The sequence below is a fragment of the Pseudonaja textilis genome, chromosome 4 (genome assembly GCF_049901715.1).
Source record: "Pseudonaja textilis isolate UNSWEBS1 chromosome 4, rPseTex1.2, whole genome shotgun sequence".
NCBI lineage: Eukaryota > Metazoa > Chordata > Lepidosauria > Squamata > Elapidae > Pseudonaja > Pseudonaja textilis.
In genome coordinates, this window is record NC_141993.1 from 54,762,860 (window position 1) to 54,790,802 (window position 27,943).

The window sequence follows — 27,943 nt, forward strand, 5'->3', positions numbered from 1 at the left end:
TAACCACTTGCATGCTTTGCCTATGCCTATCCCCTCTGTGTCCCCCAAACCATGTCTTCCTCTCATCTCCAGCCCATAAGAAGGTAGACTTCATGGTAATGTTTTCCACCTATTGTCTCAGAGCAGTCTCAGGGTATCTAAAATATGTCAAGCCTTTTTTTTTAACTGTGCTTTCCAACCAACAACAGGTCCTTGATGTTTTCTTTGCAAGATTTCAAAGAAAATGGCAAATGATTTGACATTACCTTCATTCTCGTGCTGAGAGATATTGACTGGCTGTAGGTCACTGAGTTGGCTTTGTGCATAAGATGGAACTATAACTCATTTTTCTGGTTTCTAAGCTCGTGCTTTTAACAGGACCTAAGACCGTTTCTCAACCTTGTTACGTGTTACCTTAAATAGAAGTGTGGTGACTGCAGTAATTGAAAACAGAGAAAACAGAGATAGGCCAAGGACCAACAAAAGGGGAATCAAATTATGCCAGAATATTTTTCTGCTAAATCAGGCAATGAAGAAAGGAAAAAAGATAAGAGTAAAAATCAGTTTTTTCCTTTTATTTATATTCCTAACAGGATTAGTGGTTAGCAACATGAAAAGTGCAAACAATAGACTACTCCAACATATTTAGTATTTCGGAAACAGCTAATAAAGAACAATATTCTTTCAGCCCTCCAAGTGTTAAATGGCATTTATTTGTCAGTGATTCATATCACAAAAAGACAGAGAATATGTAATAATAATAAATATTTTTCTTTCTTTGCAGATATTAAAATAATTGCCTGATGAAAGAATTTAAATGAAAAAAAGTCTATTTGTTTTTTTGAATATTTGCATTATTGTTCTTAGGGCAATGGTCTGGTTTTCTGTCATCAGTCAGCATTTCATTATTTTTGAAATGCTAACTTTTATTTTTGTTTTCTTTTGTTGTAAACCTATTATTTACTGCCACGATATTTTGTTCTACATGAAAAAGACCTGGAACTAAATTTTAGAGGTCCATGGCATTCTGTGGAGTTCTTCATCTCAGTACTTCTCTGATAGTAAGCAGTATCTTTTCCTCCTCCTCCTCCTTCCTCCTTCCTCCTTCCTCCTTCCTCCTCTTCTAGTGAATGCAAAATCAGGGTCATTAAAGGAGGGTTATAATGGATGCAAGTCCTTCTAGCTATTGTAACCATCCTTAAAGTTTATGACAGTTGTCTGAAAAAGTAAGCAAAGGACAATAGTACCATTGCAATACCTTGGAGCATAGGAAATTGCTTTATATTATGTTAGACCATTGATCCATTTAGCCCAATGCTGTTAGCACTAAATAGAAGTGGTCTTCCAAAGCCTTCACCTGGACATTTTAAAGTCCTATGCTGAGATGCCAGGACTGAACCTGGAACTTTTTACGTGGAAAAAAATTGTCCTGTTACTCAACTTTCCTCTAAGTAGTTATGTTTTGATATTGGCTTTCAAAAGCTATGTTTGATTTACTAGAACTCCATGTAACTTTTTATATATGTATATAGAATCTGTTGAGTCATATGTCAAGTCTGCTGAGAATGGAAGTATGCTGGCTTTTCAGAACTAGAACCCTAGTTATCTGATAGAGTCTCTATGTTTGCTTTCAGCTGTGAACAGATCCTGTTTTAAAAAATAAATGAAGGATGTAGGACTTTGTAATAGACTTGTGGAATGCAGAGCAAACACATATAGTATGATAGCTTATTGATAATTTTCACTCTTAATTATTCTCAATGTCATTGAGTCAACAAAGTTTGCACAGCTTAAATGAATAGTATATGTCAAATAAGTTCTATTAAAAAGACGCAGAATTTTACACACAACGTACTTTTTCCTATAACAAAAACTCAGATGTGACAAAATAATGTCTGTTTAGTGCTTCTCAATGTATTAGCACCAGAAATGTATTACTTATCCCCAGTTGTGACTAAAACAGACAAAGGTTGAATCTATTGGTCCAGAATTAAACTTTGCCTCTCTACCCATACTGCATTGTTTATTTCTCCTCAACCCCCGAACCTGAAACAGATTCTCCCAAACAACAAGAAACAATAAGAAATGATGCTAACATAAGAACCAGACCCTGCAACAAACCTAAATGTCTACTTTGCCTCCAAATTTGTTCCAATAGCATCATCAGATGCCCCATTGAGCAACACACAAGATTGCAGACATCTTTCCATATTTTTCCTCTGATATATTAGAGCAATAGACAATCACTATTTAAGTCTGGAATTGCACATAACATTTCAATCATATAATCTCCCTGATTTGATTGGCGGAACATTCATTTCCATTTATTAAGTTATTTTTGACTACAAAGCTATATATGGTTTGCAGCCGGGGTTGTTGAAATACTGTTGGGATCCTAACTCAGTCCTTGAGGTCTTACAAGATTTTCTCATTTCTATCTATGAGCAAAGCCAATGGAGTGATGACACATATATTCTGATGCCTTCATGGAGAATTCCCTGTTTTAGGAAGCAGAGAACTATTAGGAAGTTCAGTTCCATTGTTTGTTGAAGACTCATCTTTTCACCAGGTCTTTGTATCAATTTAATGTGATCTGAAGAGACTTAATATTCTCTGTTGGTAGTATTTTTATTGTTATTTATCCAATTTGATATAATGATACTTATAATAACCTTGTGTTATGATAAATATTTGTGTTCTATATTTTTATTTGTAAATTATATTCTTCTAAAGCACAATTTTTTATCCAATTTTATGAATTAACCTTTGTGTCATGGATCATCAATCACTTGACATACATACTCTTCTTATAGGTTTTTATATACGTATAAAATTAGGCCTGGAATAATGAAAGTGGATTATCAATTCTTTTCATTATTCTAGAACTTGGCAATTTCAATTGCACTGAGTGTGGGAGATACACTTCTCAGAAAAAAGAAAATAATTAAGGGATAGCTAAACTAAGTAAAGGAAGGCTTGAAAAGAAATTAGAGAGATTCACAGAAGGTTTATCTATTTAGGTCTATGGCATAATGACTGACTCAGGCCACTATTGGGAGGAAAATTAGATAGGCCTTTGGTCTGGACTCTTCTTATGCTATCTTTAAATTCAAGCAGGCAGGGAAAACACAGAGGTGGTATTCAGCAGGTTCTGACCAGTTCTGGAGAACTGGTAGCGGAAATTTTGAGTAGTTTGGACAACCGGCAAATACCATCTCTGCCTGGAGATTTTACAGTATCCTTCCCCTGCCACACCCACCAAGCCACGCCCATAGAACCAGTAGTAAAAAAATGTGAATCCCACCACTGAGAAAACAGTATGGTTCAAGTGTCCCGAGTGTCAGCCAGACAGAGTTGCCTTATTTAGCATGCTAAATTGAGCAGGTCTTCAAGGAATTTCAGCCTTTAAAATTTTTGATAGGATATCAGCTTTATCCACATTCATATACATTATAATGACAGGATCTCTTTAGTCAGCAGCTCTTTTTGATTCTGTCATCACTTTGGTAAGAGGCCAGTACTGTACAGTTGCATATGTGGTTGGATATAATAGTCCAAAAACTGCCATAGGGGTCGTTGGTAGGCCTCTGTCACTGTATGGTTTGAAAGGTAGGCACCAAGAATGAAGAGTATGGCTAGAAGCATAGTGAGGAGTATCACCAGCAGGATTCCAGCGAAATGCCACAAAATAATAAAGACCCAAGTTAGCTTCCACCTGTTGAAAAGAAATGTGAAACCCACAGTTGATAAAAGTACAGTAGGTCCTGACAAAAACAATAACTTCTTATATCTTAATGAAAGTTTATTGATTGGAGAAAATATATACTGTAACTAAATTCCTAGAGTTTGATTTTCAGGTACAAGAATGCTTGTTTTTCCTCTACTATGTCCATTTTTGACCCCCCCCCAACATTTTCTCACAACTTCCCTCTTATATTTTTAATACTACTGATTCCCCTGTTACTATATTTCCAAGATGTTAACAAATCTGAGTTTTCCAGAAGTTACTATATTAATCTAATGAAAAATTTATTTCATTGTTTATATTTTAATGATAGTCTATCATGTAAAAATGGTAAAGCTGTTGAGATCCAATTTTTAGAAGAATCACCTTCATTTTTGGTTCATTCCACTGAAAATCTACCATGCACTGATTATTCAACCAATTTACTGGAATCTAATGGATTCCAAGGAAGTTTGATTCTTCTTTGACTAATGATGTAAGCTCATTTAGGCTACAGCTGTGTTGGATATCTGCAGCATCCATGATGCATAATATAATATAAAACTATGAAGAAATTCTCATTAGATTTTATAAACCATCCTATTGCTTAATGTCCTGCTGCCATTGAGTGTATTGCAAATTCACCTTTGGATTCTATTTTTCTTTAATGGAAATTGTGCTCTGCCTGATTAATCATAAAAACAGAGTTCTGAAAATCCACTTAGACAAGCTCTCCAGGAAATCATCTGATCATAAGAAAAATGGATTCTGTGCATATCAGCCAGGTTCCTCTTTCTGGTTGTTGCAAGTTTATGTTGCAGTTATTGTCACTATCAAATAGTAATATTTTCTTCACTAACCTACCACCACAAAGCTGCTGTTTCATAGGTCTCTCTTCCGTTCGTATTTTTTCTTCCTTTAGGTAAAAAAAGAATAAAATTAGATTTTTAAGATTTCTAGCTTCCAGTATTCCCAGCGTTTAATTGGCAAACATTTTAAAGTTCCTCTTTGTGCAATTTAGACAGTTAAGTTCCCTGAATTTTCTTGCCTCTGAAGCACTGAAACCATGCTGTTAAATTACAGCATGATTTTGCACTATGCTCTTAGCTGCTATGAAATAACAGCATTTGTAACCATTTTAAGCAACATGATTTAAGAAAGTCTAAGAAAGAACATGCTAAATACTGTCAAGGACCAGTCTAGTTCAGTATTCCTTCTCAGATCTCCCAGATGGATACCTCAGGCAGGATACATGATAACGCTTTCCAGCAACTGAATGTCAGAGGCATGCTGTCTCTCTATTGATGCCAAGCACCCATATGTGCACAGAAATCCAATCACAGCAGATGATGAGTCAATTACTGCTAAATTTGTGCCCTGCTGTTAATGCAGAGGAACATCATAGTGTCAGGTTGTTAAGTCAATCCTTTCAATCCTTACTTTAGGACTATAGATGCTGTAACTGCTGACTATTTAAGAAGATAGTAATTGCAAAATGTAGATTATTAGCTTACTGTGAGGACAACCTGCCAGTTTCTTTGAATTAAATAACAAATTATATAAAGTTAGTCTGTATCTCTCCCCCTTCAGAAGCTATTAAGCAACATCTTATTCTACAAGCCTGTTGAGATTCTCAATTATTCAGGTCATGGTTGTCCCAAAGGTGCTTTTTCCAGGAGGCAACTGGACTTTCTTCTTTTTCTTTTGAAGATGTTTTGCTTCTTATTCAAGAAGCTTCTTCAGCTCTGACACCATAGTGGGGAATGGAAGGAATTATATTCTTTGCAGATAGCTGGTAATCTGCATCCTTTTAGAGGGTTGTTGAAGCACTTGGAGGTTTATCTGTGTCCTCAGAATCACCTGAGTAGTGTTCCTGGTTCCTGTAGTCTTGCAATGAATTTGAAGATTTTTCCAGAGGAAAAATTGCAGACTACAGGAACCAGGTGACCCTGAGGACACAGATAAATCTCCAAGTACTTCAACAACCCTCTAAAAGGATGCAAATAACCAGCTGTCAGCAAGGAATATAAATCCTTCCATTTCCCACTATCCTGTTGGAGCTAAAGAAGCTTCTTGGATGAGAAGTGAAATGTCTTCAAAAGAAAAAATAAGAAAGTCCAGTTGCCTTCTGAAAAAGCACTTTTGGGACATCTTATTCTGTAGCTCCAAGGTATCACTAAGCAACTATCTGTCAAAGCTCAGTTTCAGTAATTGTAATAACTATAGCTAAAACAAAGGACCCACTTTTCCCTCATTGGTGATCTATAATTTATGTTCATAAGACTGACCAGATAGCTTTCTCTGTTTTGGATAAAACAAGATTACTGACCAGTTGAGCCCTAGCTATTTCATACATCAAGTTCTTTGGGTGAAGATTCAAAAACTTGCCTGGAAAGTTGCTGTGACATCTGAAAGAAGAGAAATCTGGATTTTTGAAACAGATTTTATACCAGTGAGCTTGTTCCTAAAATCTCCCAAATGGGATTCTTTAAAAAATCTTCAAAAAATGTGGTAGTCTGAAGAATTAAAAGGAATGTATACACAGAGAGAACAAATGAAATTTATGATATTATCAAGGGAGGAAAATAACTGAAATGGAAAAGGGCTAGTCATATAGCAAGAAGAACAAATGGCAGGTGGACCAAGGCAGTTGTGGAATGGATTCCACTTGATAAAAAAGCATCTACGAAAGGGACCTAAAACAAAATGGATCGATGACATCAGCGAACATTGTGGGACCAACTGGCAAAAGAAAACTCAGCGCTGAATTGGGTGGAAACTTATCCAGGGCTCATATACTGTAGACAAAATGCTTCTCTCTCTCTCTCTGTGTGTGTGTGTTTCCTCACCCCCCCCCCTTTCTCGCGCTCTCTGTGTAAAAGAATCTAGATCATGGGTATCAAACTTGCAGCACTATATTGTCATCATATGAAGTTTCACAACATTTTTTCCATTCATGGAGCTGGGGTGGGTGTGGCCTGTGCGTGACGCATCCGGCCTGCAGACTACCAGTTTGACACCCCTAGATCCAGTAAATTCATGCCCCTCTAACTATATTTTTCCACTTGCAAACTCTACTTCTTGAAAAATGACTTGTACAGACAGTACAGATATTAGAATCAGAATTCCTTCTTCACAGTCAGTAACTCTCTTTCTTTCCTCAGAATGCAAACTACAAAGACTCATGTTAAGGCTTCAGGCATGACTTGGCTAACTTCAGCTACCTTTGATTATGCAAACAACCAACCAATTTCCTTCCGGCAAAGGCCAGGAAAACTGAAACTGAAAAGCTTCATTGCAGTCATGAATCAGCGCAAACGAAATTGATGTGCAAATATCCAAAGCTGAATTGACAATATCTAAATAGTTAAAAGAGATATATACAACAAATGTTGATTCAAAACAATATTACAGAGAGAGCTAAAATGCTTGTTCGGGGTACACAGGTTGTTGGATGTTTCTGGAGTTGTTTTTATGGCATGAACTGGAGATACTGTGTGTATCATTTTCCAAATCAGGTGGCAGTGGAAGCTGCAGTGGGAGAGGATACCAGAACAGAATTGGTTTAGTGGACTGGCTAGTGGAAAGGGCTGCAGGTTTCAGATGTAAATGAAGATAGCCTCACAAAGGTATGAGAATCCAAGAAACCCTGGAAAGAGTTACCATTTTTTCTCATCTCCTTGGACTCTGAGTGACTTTTGAAATAAAAGTACTGGTAGTTCTCAACTTAATGAATTCATTTAATGACTGCTCAAAGTTACAACGGTACTTAAAAAAGTGACTTATGACCATTTTTAACAGCATCCCCATGTTCATTTGATCAAAATTCAGATGCTTGGCAGCTGACTCACATTTATGTTGGTTGCAGTGATCAGCTTTTGCGATCTTCTGACAAGAAATGTCAATGGGAAAGCCAGATTCACTTAACAACTTTATTACTAACTTAACATCTGCAATGATTTAACTATAGCAAGCAAGGTCATAAAATGGGGCAAAACTCACTTAACAAATGTCTCACTTAGGAACAGAAATTTGGGGCTTAATTGTGTTCATAAGTTGGGGATTACCTGTACTGAAAGAAGCTGTGTGAGGGGACAAAATGAATCGGAGACCCTTAAAAAGCTCCATTTGGGTTTTTTCTCTCTAAAACTGTACATACTATATATTGTTAAGCCAAGGCCCTTTATTTATTGGAAATATTCAGAAATAATCTACCTAAAAGAAGCACAACACAAAAAAGGTGTGATTTAGAGAAGAACCTGATGCAGCTGGAAAATCTCTGTCCCCTTTCCTATAGCAGTACTTACATTAAAGTCATATTCCTCTTGTACATAATTCCAATAATGTTTGTATGACTTACAAAGGTTAACATATGATAAAGAAAGAACTAGATTCATAGAAATGTCTTACTGGGCCTTCTCTTTCTCAACAGCTGACAGCTCAGTCTTCAGAGTTTCTTCTCTGTCTTGAAGAATCTAGGAGGGAATATATAGCAAGTTGGGAATGAATAAGGCTTTCCTAGTTACACTTCTACTTCTTGTCCCAACAAGAGCCAAACATCCAAGAGTACCCTCAGATTGCATACCAGCTCTTTCCAGGGGAAGGCCATTCCCTATGGAGAACTAAAGTTTGTATTTGAGTTGGTTTCTAAACCCAACAGCCTGGAACTGCTCTGAAAAAAAGGAACTGAACTACCAAAATTCAAAATAATTCCTAATTCTCACAGAGGATCCAGAAAGATAGCATAGTTGATGCTACTGAAGATCTAACATGACAAGTACAGCCCTTCTCCTGCACCTAAGTCTTGCCTTATGTCACCAACTAGAGCAACTAGAGGACTTTTTCTCTTATGCCCAGGCCTGAACCTTGATTGAAAGGATTCATATAATTTATTACCATTATGTTCTCACATTGACTCTTTTTAATTTGTCCTCAATTACACCATTGCTCTATGAAAGCTTTTTTTCTGCCTGGAGTGCCTGCTCCAATTAGTGAAGTAAGCAAGAATTATTTCTTGAAGTAAGCAAGATTAGGGGATGGAGGCCAAAACATATAAAGAACGGTTGCTGGAATTGGGTATATCTAGTTTAATGAAAAAAAGGATTAGGGGTAACATGACAGCAGTATACCAATATCTCAGGGGCTGCCAGAAAGAAGAGTGAGTCAAGGTATTCTCCAAAACACCTGAGGGCAGGACAAGAAGCAATGGGTGGAAACTAATCAAGGAGAGAAGCAACCAAGAACTAAGGAGAAATTTCCTGACAGTTAAACAATTAATCGGTGGAACAACTGGCCTCCAGTAGTTGTAAATGCTCCAACACTGGAAGTTTTTAAGAAGAGCTTGAATAACCATTTGTCTGAAATGGTATAGGATTTCCTGCCTAAGCTGGGGTTGGATTAGAAGACCTCCAAGGTCCCTTCTATTCTATTCTATTCTATTCTATTCTATTCTATTCTATTCTATTCTATTCTATTCTATTCTATTCTTTCGAATGATATTTTTCTCTTGCAGAGAGTTATGCAGCTCTCAGTAGAAAAGCCTTCACTTGTATTGTTAGGAATTGATAGCCACCTAACAATTGGGTTGGAAATATATAAACCAGGATAGACATTTAATACTGTCTCTTTAAGGGAATGTTAAAATTGTAATTGGGTGTGGTTCTTCAAAGGGCTATAAGTCAGAAACCTGGGTTGTTCTGTTCTGTTGTTGCTAGATATTCTGATGTTTGCTGTTTTTGGTTCCTGCATTTTTCCCTATTGACTGTTACTGATCGTCGTTCTTCTTGGATTGATGTAAGTCTGTTACTGAACTGTGTATGATACTGGACGTTGTTATTTGGATTATCCTTGGTCTGAAAACTGAATGCTTTAACCGTGTATGACTTGGACTGCTTGTTGGACTTTGCTTAACCATTTACTGGAAGTAAAAACCTACATTTTACTATTTAGTGTATCTGTGTGCTGGTCGTGTGCTATTCAACATCACTCTCATTACGTCTCCCTGTGTGCATTCATTCTCCTAACGAGGAATTACCTCAACATTTATGACTTTAGATGTACTGCATCCATGAGAGCAAGAACCTGCAGGATTATGATGTCATATGAATGATGTCTAGAGGGGCATGGCTGATTCAGAGCATTCATGCAGGAAGATCTTTAGGTAAAGAATACCAGGATGAGGTTCGTGACATCCAACCGGTACCTGTTATTTTATTCTAGAAAAGGAAAGACTGTTTTTCAAAACTGGGGATATAAGCACCATTGAATCAGTATAGAATGAGCTTTCTTTGTGAGTAATCAACATTTTTGCCAAAGAATCTTTGGTTTAGTTATAGAAAAACAAATGTCATGTTTGTATACCATTGGCAAGTTACCTTTCAATATGCTACCAACTTAAGACTAAATAAATAGGGGCTACTAGGAGACAGCAAAGAAAACTCCAACTTGTTGCCATAAAATAGTCATCTGATTTTTTGCAGCCGGCATATAATACTCACACCTCAGTACCTTAAAAAATACCTGTATTTTTACTTCATATTCTTGTATGTACTCTTCTAGCTCCTGAATTTGGTGTTTCATCTGGAAAACAAATTCAAGTAATGTCTGCCATGCTCTTAACATATTATTTGACTTTTCTGTTTTTATTATTCAGTGAATTTACATAAGCACATTTAAATGTCATTAAGTACCATATCTAGGCTACAAATTTCCAGATGGCAATAAATGGCAGCAAAGAGATACAAATCTCCCCGCAACCTTTTGTTCTTATTAATGGTCATTTTCATTTTTAGAGTTCTTTATCTTTGCCTTAATTAAACACGCAGTGACTGAGTAGCAACATCATTGTAGAAGTAAAAAATACAATATGTCTGAGGCTTAGTCTGTTGTGGGAGTCCAATTCTTGTTTTTTATAAATCACATATACTTTTTTATTATTAAAACCCAGAATTGTGATTCATTCAGGGAATCATAGCCATATAAACTATGGCATAACAAAATGTATGAAACCAGCCAACATGGGGAAGTATTGCAGGGAAGTATTGCAGTGTTGAAACCTTCAGAGACGCTTGCCCTCAAAATCAGTTAGACTATTTGAGCTGTCTTTAAAATACCTGAAAATCACCAGGGAAGCATGGGAATGAAATATTTTGGAAGGTCACTCAAAGACCTTGATAATACCAGCCAAATATCCTGCTGCCCCTCTTGTCAAATTAAAAAAAAGTCCTTGCTTTTCGAAAGGTTAATGAAGAGATTGTTAATAAAAATGATATGTAGTTAATTCCAAAAGGCTATTCTAAAAGACCCAGACCTGGATATGTTAAAGGAAAACTTCTGTGTGATTTGTCACACAAATCTAGTTAGTGGGCAGAGACCATTAAAGCCCAGAAATTCACCAAGACACCAGCCAGGTGCAAAAAGGACAACTTTAAATTGTCTTTATTGTACCTTCTCCCTTAGGAAAGAGTGAAGAACAAACTCTGAGAGAATTTTATCACACTCTTCCTTCTCGTTTGGTGAGCCTACCAAGAATAATCAGAGGAACTACACCACTTTATTCCTCATGAGTAAATTAATGAAGAGTTGGATTGTCTAAAATAAAGTGTGGGAGTAAGTAGGAAGTTTGTGTGAGCCAGGGTATTTCTATGCAAATGCATATCAAGCTACACACTGGTATCTATTGTCCCATGTCTCTTTTAGGGAAAAGTTACATGTATATTTAACTCCGGGGATCAGAATACTCTAGGATTATGAATTCAATTTGCTGTTTTCAGAGAGAAGCAGACTTGAGATTGCTTAACTTTATGAAACTGTTATTGTCTCTTTATAACTGACTTCTCTGACTTTTCTCTTCTCACAGCAACCCCAATTCTCAGCATCATATTTCATGAAGCTGATATAGTGGAGTCTGTGGAAACTGATTCTATGATACATTTTAGAGTCATTATAAGATTCTTTGAATTGCACACTAACACACTTAACTTTTTGAAAGTTTGGCATATATAATAATAAAATATACCTTTCTGAAAACTTCATCTTCGTCTCCACAAATCAATTTGCATTCTTGAAGCTCCCTCTAATTAAAAACAATAATAATTACTTATCTCAGTGGATATCTCAGCTTGTTATCTCAAAAACAGTAATAAAGCAGGAGTTGAGGACAAAAAGCAAAGATTTTCAACTTTTCTCTTCAGCTACTCTGAGATAAAATGCAGCATTCACGGTGTAATGCAAAGAAAATGTGATATTTGTCAAACATGAGGCTGAATTGAAGTAATCAAATGTTGTGGTTCTAATCTTTTGATCCAGAAGTCTTTTCTTATTTGTGCTGTATTGTGAACAGGTAGAACTACAACATCTTGTCAATTGGTCAACCAATCAGGAACTAGACGACTGCCAGATGGCAGCAAAGAAAATTGTACAAAAACATCCAAATTGGATTTTTGCAGTGCAGATTTTTGGCCTGAGACTAAGTGGTATCTCTACTGCAATAATAACAACCAATCAGATCAATTGTAATTATTTAACTGAAATGCTTTGGAAGAGGTTGATTGAATATTTGTAGGTAATCTGTACTTCAAAATTCATACTGAATAAGATACTTTACACATTTAAATTCTGTGACAAAAATTACATTTTAGGAGTTCTGGTGATGTTTTCTCTTTGTATAATTAATTATAAACCTGATCTTCCCCACACTCTTTATTATAAACCAATAATATATTGCAGCATATTCAACCACCATATGCCCCTTTGGTTCTTAGTCTGAAACGAGTTACATAGAGTTTCATATAATGACAATAATAAAACTTCCCGTTTTTCACACAGACAAGTACTTAACAATGTATTTATTTTTATTCTGCTTCTACATTTATTTACCTGTAGTTTATTGACATAACAGCAGAGCTGAAGGTAGTTCCTCTGATTGATATTCTTTGATGCTGTCAAAGCTGAGCTCTAGTTTTGAACACAAAAGCAACGCAAAAATTCATATTCAGTTCACCACAATGGACTGATCAGTCAACTGTTCCTTGCTACATCTTGATATATAAGGCCAATTCATAAACTGGTCTGATAATCTTAAAACTGAAGCTTCCAGTTTTGTTTTACTGATAGACGGTAGTGAAGCTGAAGCTCAAATATTTGGCCTCCTAATGAGAAGAGAGGACTTACTGGAAAAGACTCTGATGCTGGGAAAGATTGAAGGCATAAGGAGAAAGGGACAGCAGTTGGTTAGATAGTATCATTGATACAATGAACATGAATTTGGGCAAACTCCAGGAAACAGTGGAGGACAGAGGAGCCTGGCATACTATGGTCCATGAGGTTGTGAAGAATTAGACATGACTTAGCAACTGAACAACTGATAAATAGGATTCCCTTTTGTTTTTCCATCCTTCCAGGAAGCTAATTAACAGTAGCTTCAAAGAGGAAAACTTTCATTGGTGGGAGACTTGGAACCAGCAAGACATCATCTCTTAAAGTATTGCCTCTGTCACTTTCAAGGAAATCCCCAAATGTCTACTTAGGAGCAAAACCAAACCAAAGGTGATTACAATCAGAAACGTGCCGTGCCACCCTTGGTTGGATGCTGAATGTAAAAGAAGTTTTATAATGACCTGGTAAAATAGTATCTATGTTGCATGTATTAAATAATGTGAATGTTTATTTCAACAGAAATTAAATCGTAATTTCAAAACTAAAATGGGGAAAAAAGCTGCACTCTATCAAAACTTAGTGCTTCAGGCATAACATTCATTTATGTGACAAGTGAGCTACAGCTGAGATATTCAACTGCGAAAGCTGTTTCATGTTTCCCTCTGTAATGGTTTTCAGTCTGTCAGGGCAGACATATGATAAAGAAGGATGAGCACAGTGGAGATAATTACAGTGTATTTTTTTTATTTAAGTTTTTATTGGTTTTTAAAAACAAACATAAACAAACAAAACATAAAAACATCAAGCCATCTTCCATATGTATATGTACAGTGTGCCGGTTGGTTTACAAATTGTTTTGTGCTTCCATTTCGTAGTCTTCAATTACAATTACATTGCATATAATCTCATATTTTCAATCAAAAATTAAATACCTTAGTATCATTATTAATCAATCATTTGACTATACTTTTATTCATTCATGTTTTACGAGATAATCATAATTTACTTAGTTTGTTTTATAACAGTTCATATTATTATCCCAAGTCTATCCTAAAATCATTTTGTAGATACAATAAGAAAGAAATACATCTTTATATATTTATTATTTTCTAACAGTCTACATATTTCATTACTGTATTTTTTTGTCTAACCATTGATAGAATAGATCCCAAATTTTATAAAATTGTTTATCCTCTTGTTCTCTAATTTCAAATGTCAATCTACTCATTTCAGCACATTCCAATATTTTCTTAATGATTTCCTCCTGTGATGGAGTTTTCTCATTTTTCCAGTTTTTGGCAAATACAATCCTAGCCACTGTTAATACATTTACAATCAGATATTTCAAGTCTTTACTATATATTTCAGGTAAAATTCCCAATAAAAATATCTCTGGTTTCAAGTCTATATGTTTTTTGTCATTTTTTCCAACCACATATAGATTTTAGTCCAGTATTTTTTAGCATCTGCACAAGTCCACCACATATGGTAATATGAGCCAGGTGTCTGATGACATTTCCAACATTTTTCGGATTTATTCTTGAACATTCTTGCTATTCTTGTCGGGGGGAAATGCCACCTGTAAAACATCTTATACAAATTTTCTTTATATGCTGTTGACATTGTCATTTTATAATTTTGAGACCACAAATTTGCCATTTCTCTAAATCAATCCCATATCCAAAATTCTTCCCCCAAGCAATCATAGTTTCTTTAACTTGTTCTTCTTCTAATTTAATTTCTAATAAATATCCATACAGTTTTTTTAATCACCTTTTCATCAGTACCTGTCAAAATCTTATCTAAATCAGTCAATTCATTATAGAAACCTTCCATTTTAAAATCTTTATCATACCGTGAATGTATTTGCGCATATGAAAACCAATTCATCTTTATACCTTGTTCCTCTAGTTTTTGTATAGATTTGAGTTCACCCCTTTCATTCAATATTTCACCACATCTAACTGTTTGTTCCTTTTTGTGTATTATAGGATAAGAAAATGCTTCAATAGTCGATAGCCAGACTGGAATTTTCAAATAACATTGTCTTTTAATCTTCTCCCAGTTTAACCACAGAGACCTCCGTATATAATCTCTTCTAAAATATCCCTGTGTTTTAGTTCCTTTATACCATAAAAAAGCATGCCACCCAACAACACCCCTACCATTTAAAAAAAAGATTTAGGGAGAGTCTTTCTGTTTTGCTTTATTGTTTTCTGTACTGTATAGTCCAATTTATTGCCTACAATTCCATTAAAATCTCCCATCATAACTATGTTAGCATAGTCCAGTTCAATTATTTTCTTATGTAATTTTTTGTAGCATTCTTCTTGTTTGTCATTCGGGGCATAGATTGCAATCAGGAGTGTTTTCATATTATTGTCCATTATTTCCACCATTAATATTCTTCCGTCATCATTGGTATAAGTCAATTTTGCTGGGATAGTCTCTTTAATATATAAAACCACCCGTCTTTTCTTACCTTAGGTCAAGGAAGTAAATATTTTCCCTAGTTTTGGCTGTATCAACAATTGCTCATATTGTTTTTTAATATGTACTTCTTGTAGACAAATTATATCAAATTTTAATTTCTCTAATTTATGAAAGGTTTTCCTTCTTTTAACAGCTGAGTTAAGTCCATTTATATTAATTATAATCAGTTTTTTCTCTTCCATGGTTCTATTTTGTAGTTAGGATTAGCAGCTCTCGTAGATCTTGGTTCACGTTGTTCTTTGGCTTCCACCTTTCCACCTACTGCACCTTCTTCTTTTTCAATCACTATTTGGCAGTCCTCTTGGAATTCAATTAGATTTCTTTTTCTGCCTCTTCCTCTTTCCCTCCAAAAAATTCTGTATAAAATAATTCCGCTTTCTCAATTGAGTCAATTCTATGTCTCTGTTCTTGCCATGTGAACATTAAATCTTCTGGAATCAGCCATCTATAATTCACCTCTTTTCTTAAGTAGCATTTTAGTCAGGAATCAGTATTCTCTTCTCATCTCTCTCACTCTTCTGGGTATTTGTTTCAAGACCACAATCTCCTTGTCTTTATATGTCTATGTTTTCTCTTTTGCCACTTGCAATATTTGCGTTTTAATGGCTTTCTTTGTAAATCTAATGCGAACTTCTCTTGTAAAGCTATTTCTCATCGCATATCTTGTGAAAACTCGATAAACCTCATCTATTCCATCCATCATCTTCTCTTGAGTTATTTCCAAAGTTTCAGCCAGTATTTCTATCATTATCTCAGCTAAGTTTTGTCCTTTTTCTTCCTCTACGTTTTGGAATCTAAGATAGAATTCTGATCTATCCATCTCCCATCTCAACATACCACTTTTATCTTGTTCAACCACCGTTAATCTATTATCAATATCTCCAATCTTCTTGTCTCTTTGTTTATCTTCTTCTTCAATTTTTTGGAATCTCTCATCATACTTCAACATCATTTGTCAGATGTTCTCCACTTTTTCATTGGTTTTCCCTGTTCTTTGTTCAATGTTCTCTGTTCTTTGCTCAATGTTCTCTGTTCTTTGTTCAATGTTCTCTATTCTCTTTTCAATATTCTCTGATCTTGCTTGAATATTTTGAATTCCTTGCATAATCATCTGCAGAGTCACTTTTTCTTGTTCTTTTTCTTGCTTTAACATTGTCAGTATTGAACGTTGTCCTCCAGATGGAGGACAGGAGAGGAGGAAGTAGAAGTTAAAGAACCAGGAGCTGTTAGTTTTCTACTCATTTTAAGCAATTCAAAATCTTCAGGTTCTTCTAAACCTTAATCCAATTGTGAAATAACCAATTGTAGTTTGAAATAAAAGTAGTAGAAAAAAGAAGCCAAATAGTAATGATTAAAAAAAAAGAAGAAAAAAAAAGGGAGGACAAAATTTCTTCAGGTTCTTGTATACCTTAATCCAATCAGTGGTTAAATGAAGAAAAAAAAAAAAGGAAAAATTCTTCAGGTTTTTCAACACCTTAATTCAACTGAGAGGTCTCAAATAGAAAAGAGTGCATAAAAATAAACCAGAAAGGTAGATGAAAAAACAAAAATACCAGGAAAGGAGAAAAAAAGGCTATTCCCTTAAAAAAAGGAAACATTAATACTAAAGCTTTCCCTTTAAAATAAAAAGCAAGTGTAGAGATTGACTTCCAAAGAAAAAAAAGAAAAACAAAGACAAGCTCCAACAAAGCCAAAGATCCAAATAGTTATTGCAAAAAAAAAAAAAAGATAAAATGAAATAAAATAAAGCTGGTGAAGAGGGATAGTACAACTTAGAAAAAGTAAAAAGAGCACACTGCACTTTGTTTAATTATCCAAGGCTCTTATTATAACTCTCTTCTCCAAAAACTTATCACCTTTCCCCCCACCTAGTTTTCAACACCAGACTCCAGCTATTTATAGAAACCCAGAAGAGCACCTGCAATAATACTCTCCCATGTTCTTCCCTCTATCTTATCAAACAGGCAGTGTCCTTGAAAAAAAAGTCTCAATTCTTTCTCAGCTTTGTCTGGTCAAAGGAAAAGTAGAGTATTTCCAAGCCTCTAGTTTGCAGTGTTACAAAGTTTCTTTAGCTTTCATTTTCTCCCTCCTTTTCTGGCAGAGTATAATAAGAATTAGTTAAAAAAGGAAGCAAATATTTTTTTTTTAAAAAAAAGACTAAAAGGGAGTCTCTGGCTTAATATATTATAAAATCAAAAAGGGGAAAGAAAAGAGTAAATAGAAAAAAAAGGAAAAAAACAGTCCAGTTTCAAAATATAGGATCCTCAGCAATAAGAAAAAAAAAATTACTTTGATATTCCTGTTTAAAACTGCCACTTATTCACTTCTGTCAAATTTTTTTTACAGATTCTTTCTTTCCCTTAGGGTGTCCTCTCAAATCTTTAAATAAAGAAAAGTTCTCACCAAACTGGCACACTTTCTCTTTCGTTCTCTTTCGTTTTGGAGCTGTCCCAACTTCAGCAGCTTTAATGGCTGCCTCTTTGCTGCTGGCAAAAAGAGCTTCTCCTGGATCTACCAGGGACTTTGCAATATCCCTGGGATTGACAGGATGCACTCTTTACATTCACCATCTCTTCAGGACGTTTTAGATCCACTTGGACTGTCCAGGAGCAAAGATATTGGCAGCGATCTCAGACCTCCAAGATCACATGCTGTATCTTCATGATGCCAGCTCCGCCCCCTCTCAATTACAGTGTATTTTTTAAACACTTATTTCAATATGGCTGAACAAACACTAATGAATCAATAACAGTTCCCAATTCACTTTAGGCAGGAAACTTGGTTTAGATCAGTGTTCTTCCAGATCAGCCTTACTAATCAGGATGCCCTCCAGAGCTTTTGGACTATTCATCTTGTTATGTATTTACTTACTTATTCCTTCATTTAACATATATTCCAATAGCCTCTGATGGTTGACAATTTTGTACAGTTAAAATATCCACAGGAGATAATAATAAATACCCACACTAAGAACTTAAATAAACATGCATAAAACATTTATAATAAATATAAAACACATTTTAAAAGAAGAAAATAAAGAATTAAATGAAAGTCAAACTCTAATAAAAAATATCAATGATACCTTGTACCTAGCTGACCTCCAATCAATTGTCAAAAGCTCCTTGAAAGAGCTCAGTTTTGGGAAATTTCTGAAATGAATTCAAGATGGAGTTCAGACTGATTTCAATCAGAAAACTATTCCAAAAGGCAAGAACTACCAGTGAGAAGCAGCACTTCCACTCTATACAGGTAGTCCTAAACTTACAACAGTTTATTTAGTGACTGTTTAAAATTATGACAACACTGAAAAAAGGGTCTTATAACCATTTTTCACACTTACAACTGTTGCAGCATCTCCAGGGACATGCGATCAAAATTTGGATGCATGGCAACTGGCATGTATTTATGACAGTTGCAGTTTCCTACTCTCATATGATCACCTTTTGCAACCTTCTGACAAGCAAAGTCAATGGGGAAGTCAGATTCATGCTACTAACTTAACAACTACAGTGATTCACTTAGCAATTGTGGTATGTGTGGTCAGAAAGTGGAGCAAAATTCACTTAGCAATTGTTTCGGTTAGCAATAGAAATTTTTGGACTCCTTTGTGGTTGTAAATCAAGGATTACCTATAGAGTCAAGTATAAAAATGATCTCATTGCAGAAAATGACCTGACAATCACTTTAGTAACTTTGGCCATGGGGACATAATATAAACCTTCTGGAAAGCACAAGTTAACAGAAACTCTATCAGCATAGTTAAAAGCTGATTCATGTGATCAAACTGATATGTTGAGAACATACATTGAACAGGCATAAGCAGTATTGGGCCCAGATACTATAATACAGCATGTAGAATACTCTTTGTTTTTCTGTCCCATTTTATCTCTCACCCCATCCCTTCCCTGGAAGGTTGTTAGCAAAATATTGTTTTTGCAAGGTGTCTGAAAAAGTTATCTGTTGGCAAAAAATCTTTTAAAATTAGACTAGGAATGAATGAAATTAAGTTAAAATTTATTATGAATAACAATAGGAGAATTATAGTAAATAATAAAAAAATGACATCAAAAGAACCCCAACAAAATTCATTTCTGCTTTATCCCTTGGAATATTAATTTAGTTAGCAGGTGCCTAGTAATTAGATTTTTGAGAATGCCATTTAAATTACATTAAGCTAAACCAATAAAAATAAAGGAATAGAATGATAGATCTTCCAGAGATCAAAACTACCATCAGGTATAATTACAGTAGGCATATTATTAACTGGATTGATTACATGGCATTAAGTTGGTGTTGATTCTTAGTGAGTACAGACTAAACCTTCTCCATATTATCTGTCCCCAAACTGATTCTTCAGCTCTTCCAATATTGCACCTGTTGCTTAGCAATAGCAATAGCACTTAGACTTGTATTGCTTTACAACCCTCTCTAAGTGGTTTACTGAGCCAGCATATTTCCCCCAACAATCTGGCTCCTTATTTTATCAACCTTGGAAGGATGGAAGGCCGAGTCAACCTTGAGCCTGGTGAGATTTGAACTGCCAAATTTCAGTCAGCCGGCAGTCAGAAGAAGTAGCCTGTAGTACTGCACTCTAACCACTGCACCACCATAGCTCAGTGGTTGTAGTGCAGTATGTAACCTGTGCACAGCTTAACCTGTGAATAGGTGCTCTCAACTTGCTCCTAGTTGTCCTGTTCCTCTCTTTTTCTTCTGACTACACTAATCCAAACTGTTTTCCATTTTTGATTGCATGACCAGTTTACTTGGCCATGGGAATGCAATGGACAGAAATGCCAAGTAGCATACTCCACAGCCGTTATATATCCCGTACTGCTGAACATGTTTATAAATGACTTCAGGAAAGAGCTACAGAATAAGATTAATAAATTTGCTGATGACCCAAAGTAGAGAACACAGCAAGTACATTCGAGGATACTGTCGAGATTCAAGAACATTTCACAAGTTGGAATAATAATAACAAAATTTCAATAGGGACAAATGCAAAGCTCTTCCTTTGGGTAATGAAAAAGCAAAAGCATGAATCTATATAGCATGGGGAGATCATACTAGGCAACAGCACATGCAAAACGGATCAGAATGCCTAGCAGGATATGAGATGACAGTGCACCTGCAGAAAAAACAAAAACAAATTCTAGGTTGCATCAATAGAACGATGGTGTCTTTAAGTGTTTCCAAATTTATTCTTCACTGAACAGGGCACATGCAGAATATTGTTTCCTGCTCTGTTCACCATATTTTAGTAAGTTTATTTAAAAAAACCAAGCTGATAAGTGAAAACCTCTGAAGAATGATTGGACATTAGTATATTTAGCCTTGGGCAGGTGGACATAATATTTGTTTCAAGTATTGAAAGGATTGCCATGTAATAGATCAGCTAGACTTGTTCCAGTAGTGGGATTAATTTTTTTTTACTCCCGGTTCTGTGGGTGTGGCTTGGTAGGTGTGGCAAGGAAGGACAGTATAAAATTTCCAGTCAGAGGTGGTACTTGCTGGTTCTCTGAGCTACTCAAAATTTCTGCTACTGGTTCTCCAGAACTGGTCAGAACCTGCTGAATACCGCCTCTGATTTGTTCCTGTCATTCCAGAACACAAGATGAGAAACAACAGGGTTAAATTACAAGGAAGGAGGTTTTTATTAGACATCCAGAATAATTTCCTAGCTGTTCAACGGATGAATGCTATTCAACAATGAAACATTTAACTTCTCACCAAATTAGTATGCACTGTTCTTCAAACAAAGAGTTGAAACTGGTTTTTTTTTTTGGATATATGATGATTTATTTGATGTTGTATCCCATCTATGTACTATTTTTAAAGATTGGAGGTTTTGGTGTCTGGGGGAAATAAAAGGGAGATTCTGACTATTTTTAAAGGAAAGCATGCAAAGCAGAATGCCCTGAGTTTGGGGTATCCGCAAAAGGATTCAAAAAGTCATGGTAATGGGTGACAATTATGCAGTCAAAGTTCTGTCCTGTTTCAATGTGCATTGTGATGTTCTCTGTGAAAATGCCTGACATGAAGTATTCAGAAGATGTGTAACACCATAGCCATAAGGTCATCTTCAGCCTATGCCAGCTATTTTCTTCTAGAGCATCACGTACATGTGCCTTTATATATGATAATGTTGTAGTAGTGTCATCCAACAAGAAAAGTTATGTTAATATTTCTATGTTGTAGGATGAAAAGCATCCAAGGAAATAATTACCTAACTTACCTTCTCAGAAAGCATGAAGATTCTCATATGTAAATTTTCATTGTCCTTCTCCTAAGAAAGAAAGAAAAGTGAAATCTGCCTTAAAATTGCATTAGTTCTAAAGGCTGATAAACAGAGATAGATTCACACCTAAAAAATCTGAGCCATAAATTGTTTAACAAACTATAATTAAACAAATTTGTCTTGGCCCAAAGAGATGTTCTGCTATGATTCATTATGACTTTTTGTTCATAAAGAAATTCATTCCTGACATTCATTCAAGCCTCTTCTACTTTTCCAGCTGTGGGATCCACAGCTACATTTGATAAGAGCTGTGGTGGTGCAGTGGTTAGAATGCAGTACTGCAAGCTACTTCTGCTGAGCACTGGCTGCCAGCAGTTTGGCAGATCATCAGGCTCAAGGTTGACTCAACTTTCCATCCTTCTGACATGGGTAAAATGAGGATCCAGATTGTTGGGGGCAATATGCTGACTCTGTAAACCACAGAGAGAGGGCTGTAAAGCATTGTGAAGGAGTTGTGCATAAGCGTACCAATGTGCCTACCGTCCCTGTCCTATTGTTTCTTTTATTTTTATTTTTTTTCTTATATGTATCCATGTATTCATAACTATGTTTTTTACTTATATCTATTATCTTGTAAGCAATTGTCAAAAATAAATAAATAAAGTGGTATATAAGACCAAGCGCTATTGCTATTGTTACATTTGGCAGTACCACTCTGGTGTGGAAGTAACAATATGCCTAAATTGATGGTGTGAGTAGCAGAGCTACCCAAATGAATGATTTTGCTGCCTGTGGCAAAGGATAAAATCCCTATATGGCATGATGGGGGTAGACTAGTGGTTCTCTCATGCTCACGTGAGTGCTCACCACTTGAGCAAATGGAGCACTGTGCAAGAGCACTCTCCTGCTGCTTGCCTGGCCTGGGGGTTGGGAACCCCTGGGGTAGACTACCCTGATCAGAGGTCTCAGGCAGACCAGCATGGGAATGTTCCAACTGAGGAAGACTCAGAAGGAAGAGTCCAGGCAATTGCCGTTTCACTACCAGCATCACTACCAGCAAGTGTCACCGGATATAACTCTCACTTTGCTCAATGGTAAGGGAAACCCTGTTGGGGGATTTAAAAAATAAAATAAAGCTTTTTCATTGAGATTCCTTCTTTATCCTGCTTTGTGACATTGCTCAATAGAGCAAGTAGTGATTGACAACTGACAGGGACTCAGAGGATTGTTCGGAGAACAGTCAGTACAGACCTTCTGAGTTATAAGTACTGAGCTGGGCTACTTGTCTAAGTAATGATGTGCCACAATCACTGAGGGTGTCAAGCAAATATGTCTTGAACTAAGAAAAAGTAAATACCCTTGCAAATCAAACCTGATTCTGGGTGATTCATAATAGGTGCATGCCATTTTCTTGGCAGTCACCAAATTGTTTGCAAATTATACCTTCTGTGTTTTTTTAAAATTCAAAATAGCCTACACTCCTGGAAATTCCTGATACCTTCTATTCATCTAGGGCTAGGCCTAACCCTCCTTGCTTGCCAATCCCTGAAAAGCTCAGTTTTATCTTGTCTCTTGAGACCTTAAAGCGGTGAGATTCATTTTAAGCAGACCTTTCACAAATCAGTGCTTTTTAAAATTTGTTTGACTAAATGTAATGTAGGCCTGCCAGGTATTGCTTTAAATGCATTCAAATCATGCCACCAGTTACTTATGATTTAGCCAGCAGATTTATGGTTCTTATTTTTAGGATGCCATGTTTTGTGTGGAAAATTAATCAGGAATATTTATTTTTATTACTGCCTACCAGTTTTTTCAGAAATTCCTCCTCTGAAGATGCTGTTTCATTCTCTTCCTCCCATCTTTTCTTAACTACTTCCATGTCTGTTTCTAAGAAAGTGATGGCTTCCTCAGCTTGTTTTATCCTGGGCACGATCCATGGAATAATAATAGCAACAACAACAATTGTAATGATTTGTTCATTGTAAAAAAGCTAATTAGACAAAGTGCAATTTTTCAGCAGCTACTCCTCCCCAGCTAACTTGGGAAGGAAGAGATGTGTTGGATATATTCTAGAAAAGGCTAGCAGATGACTGACTTGTCCAAGCTGTTCAAAATATTAACAACTATATTTGCTAGGCGGGAGCTCCAAGCCAAGGCCGTCCCATGGAGAAGGCTTCTCATGTGATCCACTGGCCAACACAAGACATGAGCAGTTGAGACACTCCCCAGAAGTCAATGCTGACTCAAAAGTTTTTCATGTTTCAATTGAATGTTTTTCAAAAAAGAAAATAAAGAATGTGCCATTCATTTAGTGTTATCTTTATTACAACTTACCTTCTGAGTTCAGCTTTCATGATCCTCATAGTATCTTGTAGATCCCAAATACTTGCCTTGATGTTGTTCCCTTCATTAAGGAGATAGGTAATTTGTTCTCTCAAACATATATTCATATGCCTGGACTGAAAGATGGAAGATCCTTTGATTGCTATCCAAGTGTCTCTTGTTGGGGTACATATATAGAGAGACATATCAGTTATTGCTGTTATAGAATTTGGGTCCATTTTTTTGTATCTCACTCCAGTGTTTGAGGGCAAAAATGTGCAGTGATCCAGAGCTAACGGTATTTTTTACTTCTTTCAGCTTCTCAATATTTGGAGAAGTAAGAGGATTGTTGGAGGCATCATATGGAAATATTCACTTAATTAGACATAAAATAGTCTTTTAAAGAACAGATGTATCAGTGAGCTGCAGAGTAGGCAGAATATTATGCTCAGGTAGAAGAAGGTGCCATGAGATTTAATAAATTTCTCTTCCAATGTCTTAAAACCTGGGCTTTTTGGTTGTTATATTCCTAATTTGAAGATACTTACCGTGCATTCTTGGTTTCTTTATTGACAGCTACATAGGTTTCTGAAATCTGCTGGAAATAATAACAAATATTTGATATCTCCTTTTAAAAAAATGTTCAAGAGCAACTATTTTTCAACTGTTTAATAGCTTGGTTTATGCAGTTTTGAGTTATCCCAGGTATAGCTGAGTATATGGGAAAGTACTTGTTGGAAATTTTGAGAGTTATCATTTTTACTTCCAGAACTACTAATAATAAGTACCAGATTTAGAGAGACTGATCATCCTAGTTTGGTGCTTATTTCTGAATAATTGGTTTATAATTTTTTTAATGATATAATAATGTATGATGAAATCTTACCAAAACATGGCCTATAAGTCAATTACTTTACCCATCCATTTATACAACCAATTTATCCATCTGCTAATTTTCAATATTTAAGAGTCCAGCTATTTGTTTCCACTTTCTGGTATCTGGAGGTGGGACAATACACATGATAGTAGATTTGGAGATGGAGACTATAGAAACCAGAAGCACTACTCAGGTGACCCTGAGGACACAGATAAACCTCCAAGTGCTTCAATGACCCTCTAAAAGGATGAAAATGACCAGATGTCTGCAACGAATATCAATCCTTTCCCACTATTCAGTCAGAGCTGAAGAAGCTTCTTGGATGAGAAGTGAGATGTCTTCGAAGAAAAAAATAACAAAGTCCAGTTGCTTCCTGAAAAAGCATCTTTGGGATATTTTAACAATGGCAACACAGTTTTAAGTCCCACTTCTCATTTTTTCTCAGAAATTCTCTGAATAGCTAGCACTGTATTATTGCTGATGTTATTTTTTAAAATCATTTTAATGTTTACTGGCTTTTTAATGAGTTGCTTCTAGATGGAATGGACAGCACACACATATGATAAACAAATATATAAAAATGCCTGTTTAGTGGAGGCACAGTGAAGTATAGAAACTGTTCAGGAATGTTGATCTTTCCTGTCATTCAAGCATACTGTAAAGCAGGGGTGTCAAACTCAAGCCTGGAGGCCAGATCTAGCCCATGGGGTGCTTAGATCTGGCCCAGGGGTCTACTCTAGAAACAATGAAGGACCAGCTCACGGTGCCTCTGTCAGCAAAAATGGAGGTTGTGAGGGCCGCGGGCAGCCTCCCCAAGCTTCATTTTTACTGGCAGAGGGTTGCAGGGGGCCGTTGAAGCTGAAAATGGAACTCAGAAACCCTTTTTCACTGGCAAAGTGCTCGGATCACCACAGGTGCCCCCAACACAAGCGATGTCGAGATGACCACACCCATCCTGGCCACACCCACTCCAGCCTCCCAAAGTCAAACACAACCTTGATCCCTCAATGAAATTGACACCCCTGCTGTAAAGCAATTTATACAGGAGTTTGCTTGAATGGGGTACAAAGGCAAAGTTTTTCCCTTTTCAGGATCAACAGTCCAGGGAAGAAGCCTTTAGGTTTCTACCCATTATACTAAAGGTTTTGAGAGTGTGATACAGTTACTGTTCCCTGAAGATCTTTACTTGTTGCTATTACGTGGACATATGACATCCAGGTTGAGCAGGATTTTTTCTTCTTCATGTTATTAAGATTATACAAGCTTTGAGGACATGGGGAAAATTCTCCAGGTCTTCCCTTTCCATCATACAGTGAACAAATCTGTTTTAACAGATATGGTCAACTAACACACATCAGGGTTGCCTGCAGGGTATGGTAGAGCATCAAGTTGTTGACCAATAATGTACAACACACATTTAAAAAGTGTAGAGCTTTAATCACACAACAGCCATATTGACATTTTTAAAATCATACTCTTCAGATACCCTAGGCACCCATTCCAGCTCTTAGGAGAGAATGTTCAAAACTATTTAACACTAGTATTTATTTTCTATTGTAAAACTTAGTAGTTTATACTTCAGCATCCAGAAGGTCAATCACATGTAACATTTGTAAAACTGGTGACAGGGTGAAAGATTGAATGGTTCAGAAGTTACTTTACATCCTGAAACCACAGACAGAGTGTTTGGTATCTCAATGTGTAAAATAGCAGATTGTTTGACAGACTTGTGTACTGATTCTATAGCATTATAACCAGACAAAGTAATCATTATAGAGCTAGGGAGACATGATAAAGGTAGCATTTCTTTTCTACTTTTACTATTACTTTGGAACAGTGATTGTATTCAATTTTTTTTACTACTGGTTGTATGGGTGTGGCTTGGTGGGCGTGGCCAGGGAAAGATACTGTAAAATCTCCAGTCAAAGGTGGTATTTGCCGGTTCTCCTCAACTACTCAAAATTTTAGCTACCCGTTCTCCAGAACTGGTCAGAACCTGCTGATTACCACCTCTGCTTTGGAGATGCATCATTGAGTTATTGTGCCCTCTCCTGGTCTCCCCTTCCACCAGTAACTCAATAGATATATTATTTAATCACAGAGTATTTCTTTAGAATGATACTCAATATGTTGTACAAGAATCCATTTTTAAACTCCAATAAGATTAATTATTCATTTTATATCAAAACTAATTTAGATTTCAATTTTATCAAACCTCTAAGGATAAGAAGGGAACAGCCAAATGAATGTTAGTGAATTATAATGTATCAAGAGTGGCTATATTTTTATTTATAAAATTACCATGGAACAAATATACATATAATGATCAGTATTACCTTAGTTTCACTCATATCATGCTCTGCCAAGAAATATATTAAGAAACATCTAATCTGATTTTCCTTGTAGTTTAGCTGACTCCATGTATAATGTGTGGTGTGTGTTATGTAGCATGTGTCTGTGTGCTTATCTGTATGTGCTTGTGTATATCTGTATCTGTATCTGTGTGTGTCTGTATGTCTCTATCTGTGTAGGTCTTAATATAGCTTTGAGGTCATAAAGGGCTTGACCGCTTCAAGTGAAAACAACTTGCTCAGGAGTGGTGGTTGTTACTTTTTTGACCACTAGATGGCAATGCTGCTCTAACGAATACTATATTTAGCTTGGATAACAGCATTTTCTTAATTTTCAATTAATACCATTCTACTTTTGTTTTTATTCCAAGTCAAGAAAAAGAATTAAATTTTAACCATCATATTGGGAAGATCTTACATGTTTGTCTTCAAAAATTACTGGAGAAATAGAAGGAACTAAGAAGCAAATTGCAAAAATTAGGAGTATGAAATTTAATGAACGCTAGGATATTTGGCATATTTTTCATTAGAGTGAATTCTTATCGTATTTTTTATAGCTCATTGTATTAAATCATGTTTTGTATGAGTGAAACAGACAATCTGGGAAGATTCATTTTCAGATCTAGCCTTAGTCAGAGACATTCACTGATTGGGTCTGTTTTCTTTTTTTTTGTCATTCTCTCTCTTTTCTTCCTTCCCTCCCTCCCTGTCTCTCCCTCTCTCTTGTAAGAAAAATGAAGCTGGGGTGTTAGGTACTTCATCTTGAGCTCCTGGAGCAAAAGTTATATATAAATTAAATGAAA

General features: G+C 35.9%; 1 protein-coding gene across 1 annotated transcript; it reads right to left on the bottom strand.

The window, feature by feature from the left end:
* Nucleotides 1-3,477: 3,477 nt before the first annotated feature.
* Nucleotides 3,478-27,140, bottom strand: LOC113436655 (uncharacterized). Its single transcript, XM_087933886.1, has 12 exons — nucleotides 27,126-27,140; nucleotides 24,461-24,510; nucleotides 23,925-24,089; nucleotides 23,395-23,512; nucleotides 21,588-21,638; nucleotides 12,581-12,658; nucleotides 11,721-11,777; nucleotides 10,223-10,282; nucleotides 8,114-8,178; nucleotides 6,088-6,111; nucleotides 4,568-4,615; nucleotides 3,478-3,694 (listed from the first exon to the last, which is right to left on the bottom strand). The coding sequence occupies exons 1-12, from the start codon at nucleotides 27,138-27,140 to the stop codon at nucleotides 3,478-3,480; spliced, it is 948 nt and encodes a 315-aa protein (XP_087790012.1).
* Nucleotides 27,141-27,943: the final 803 nt, after the last annotated feature.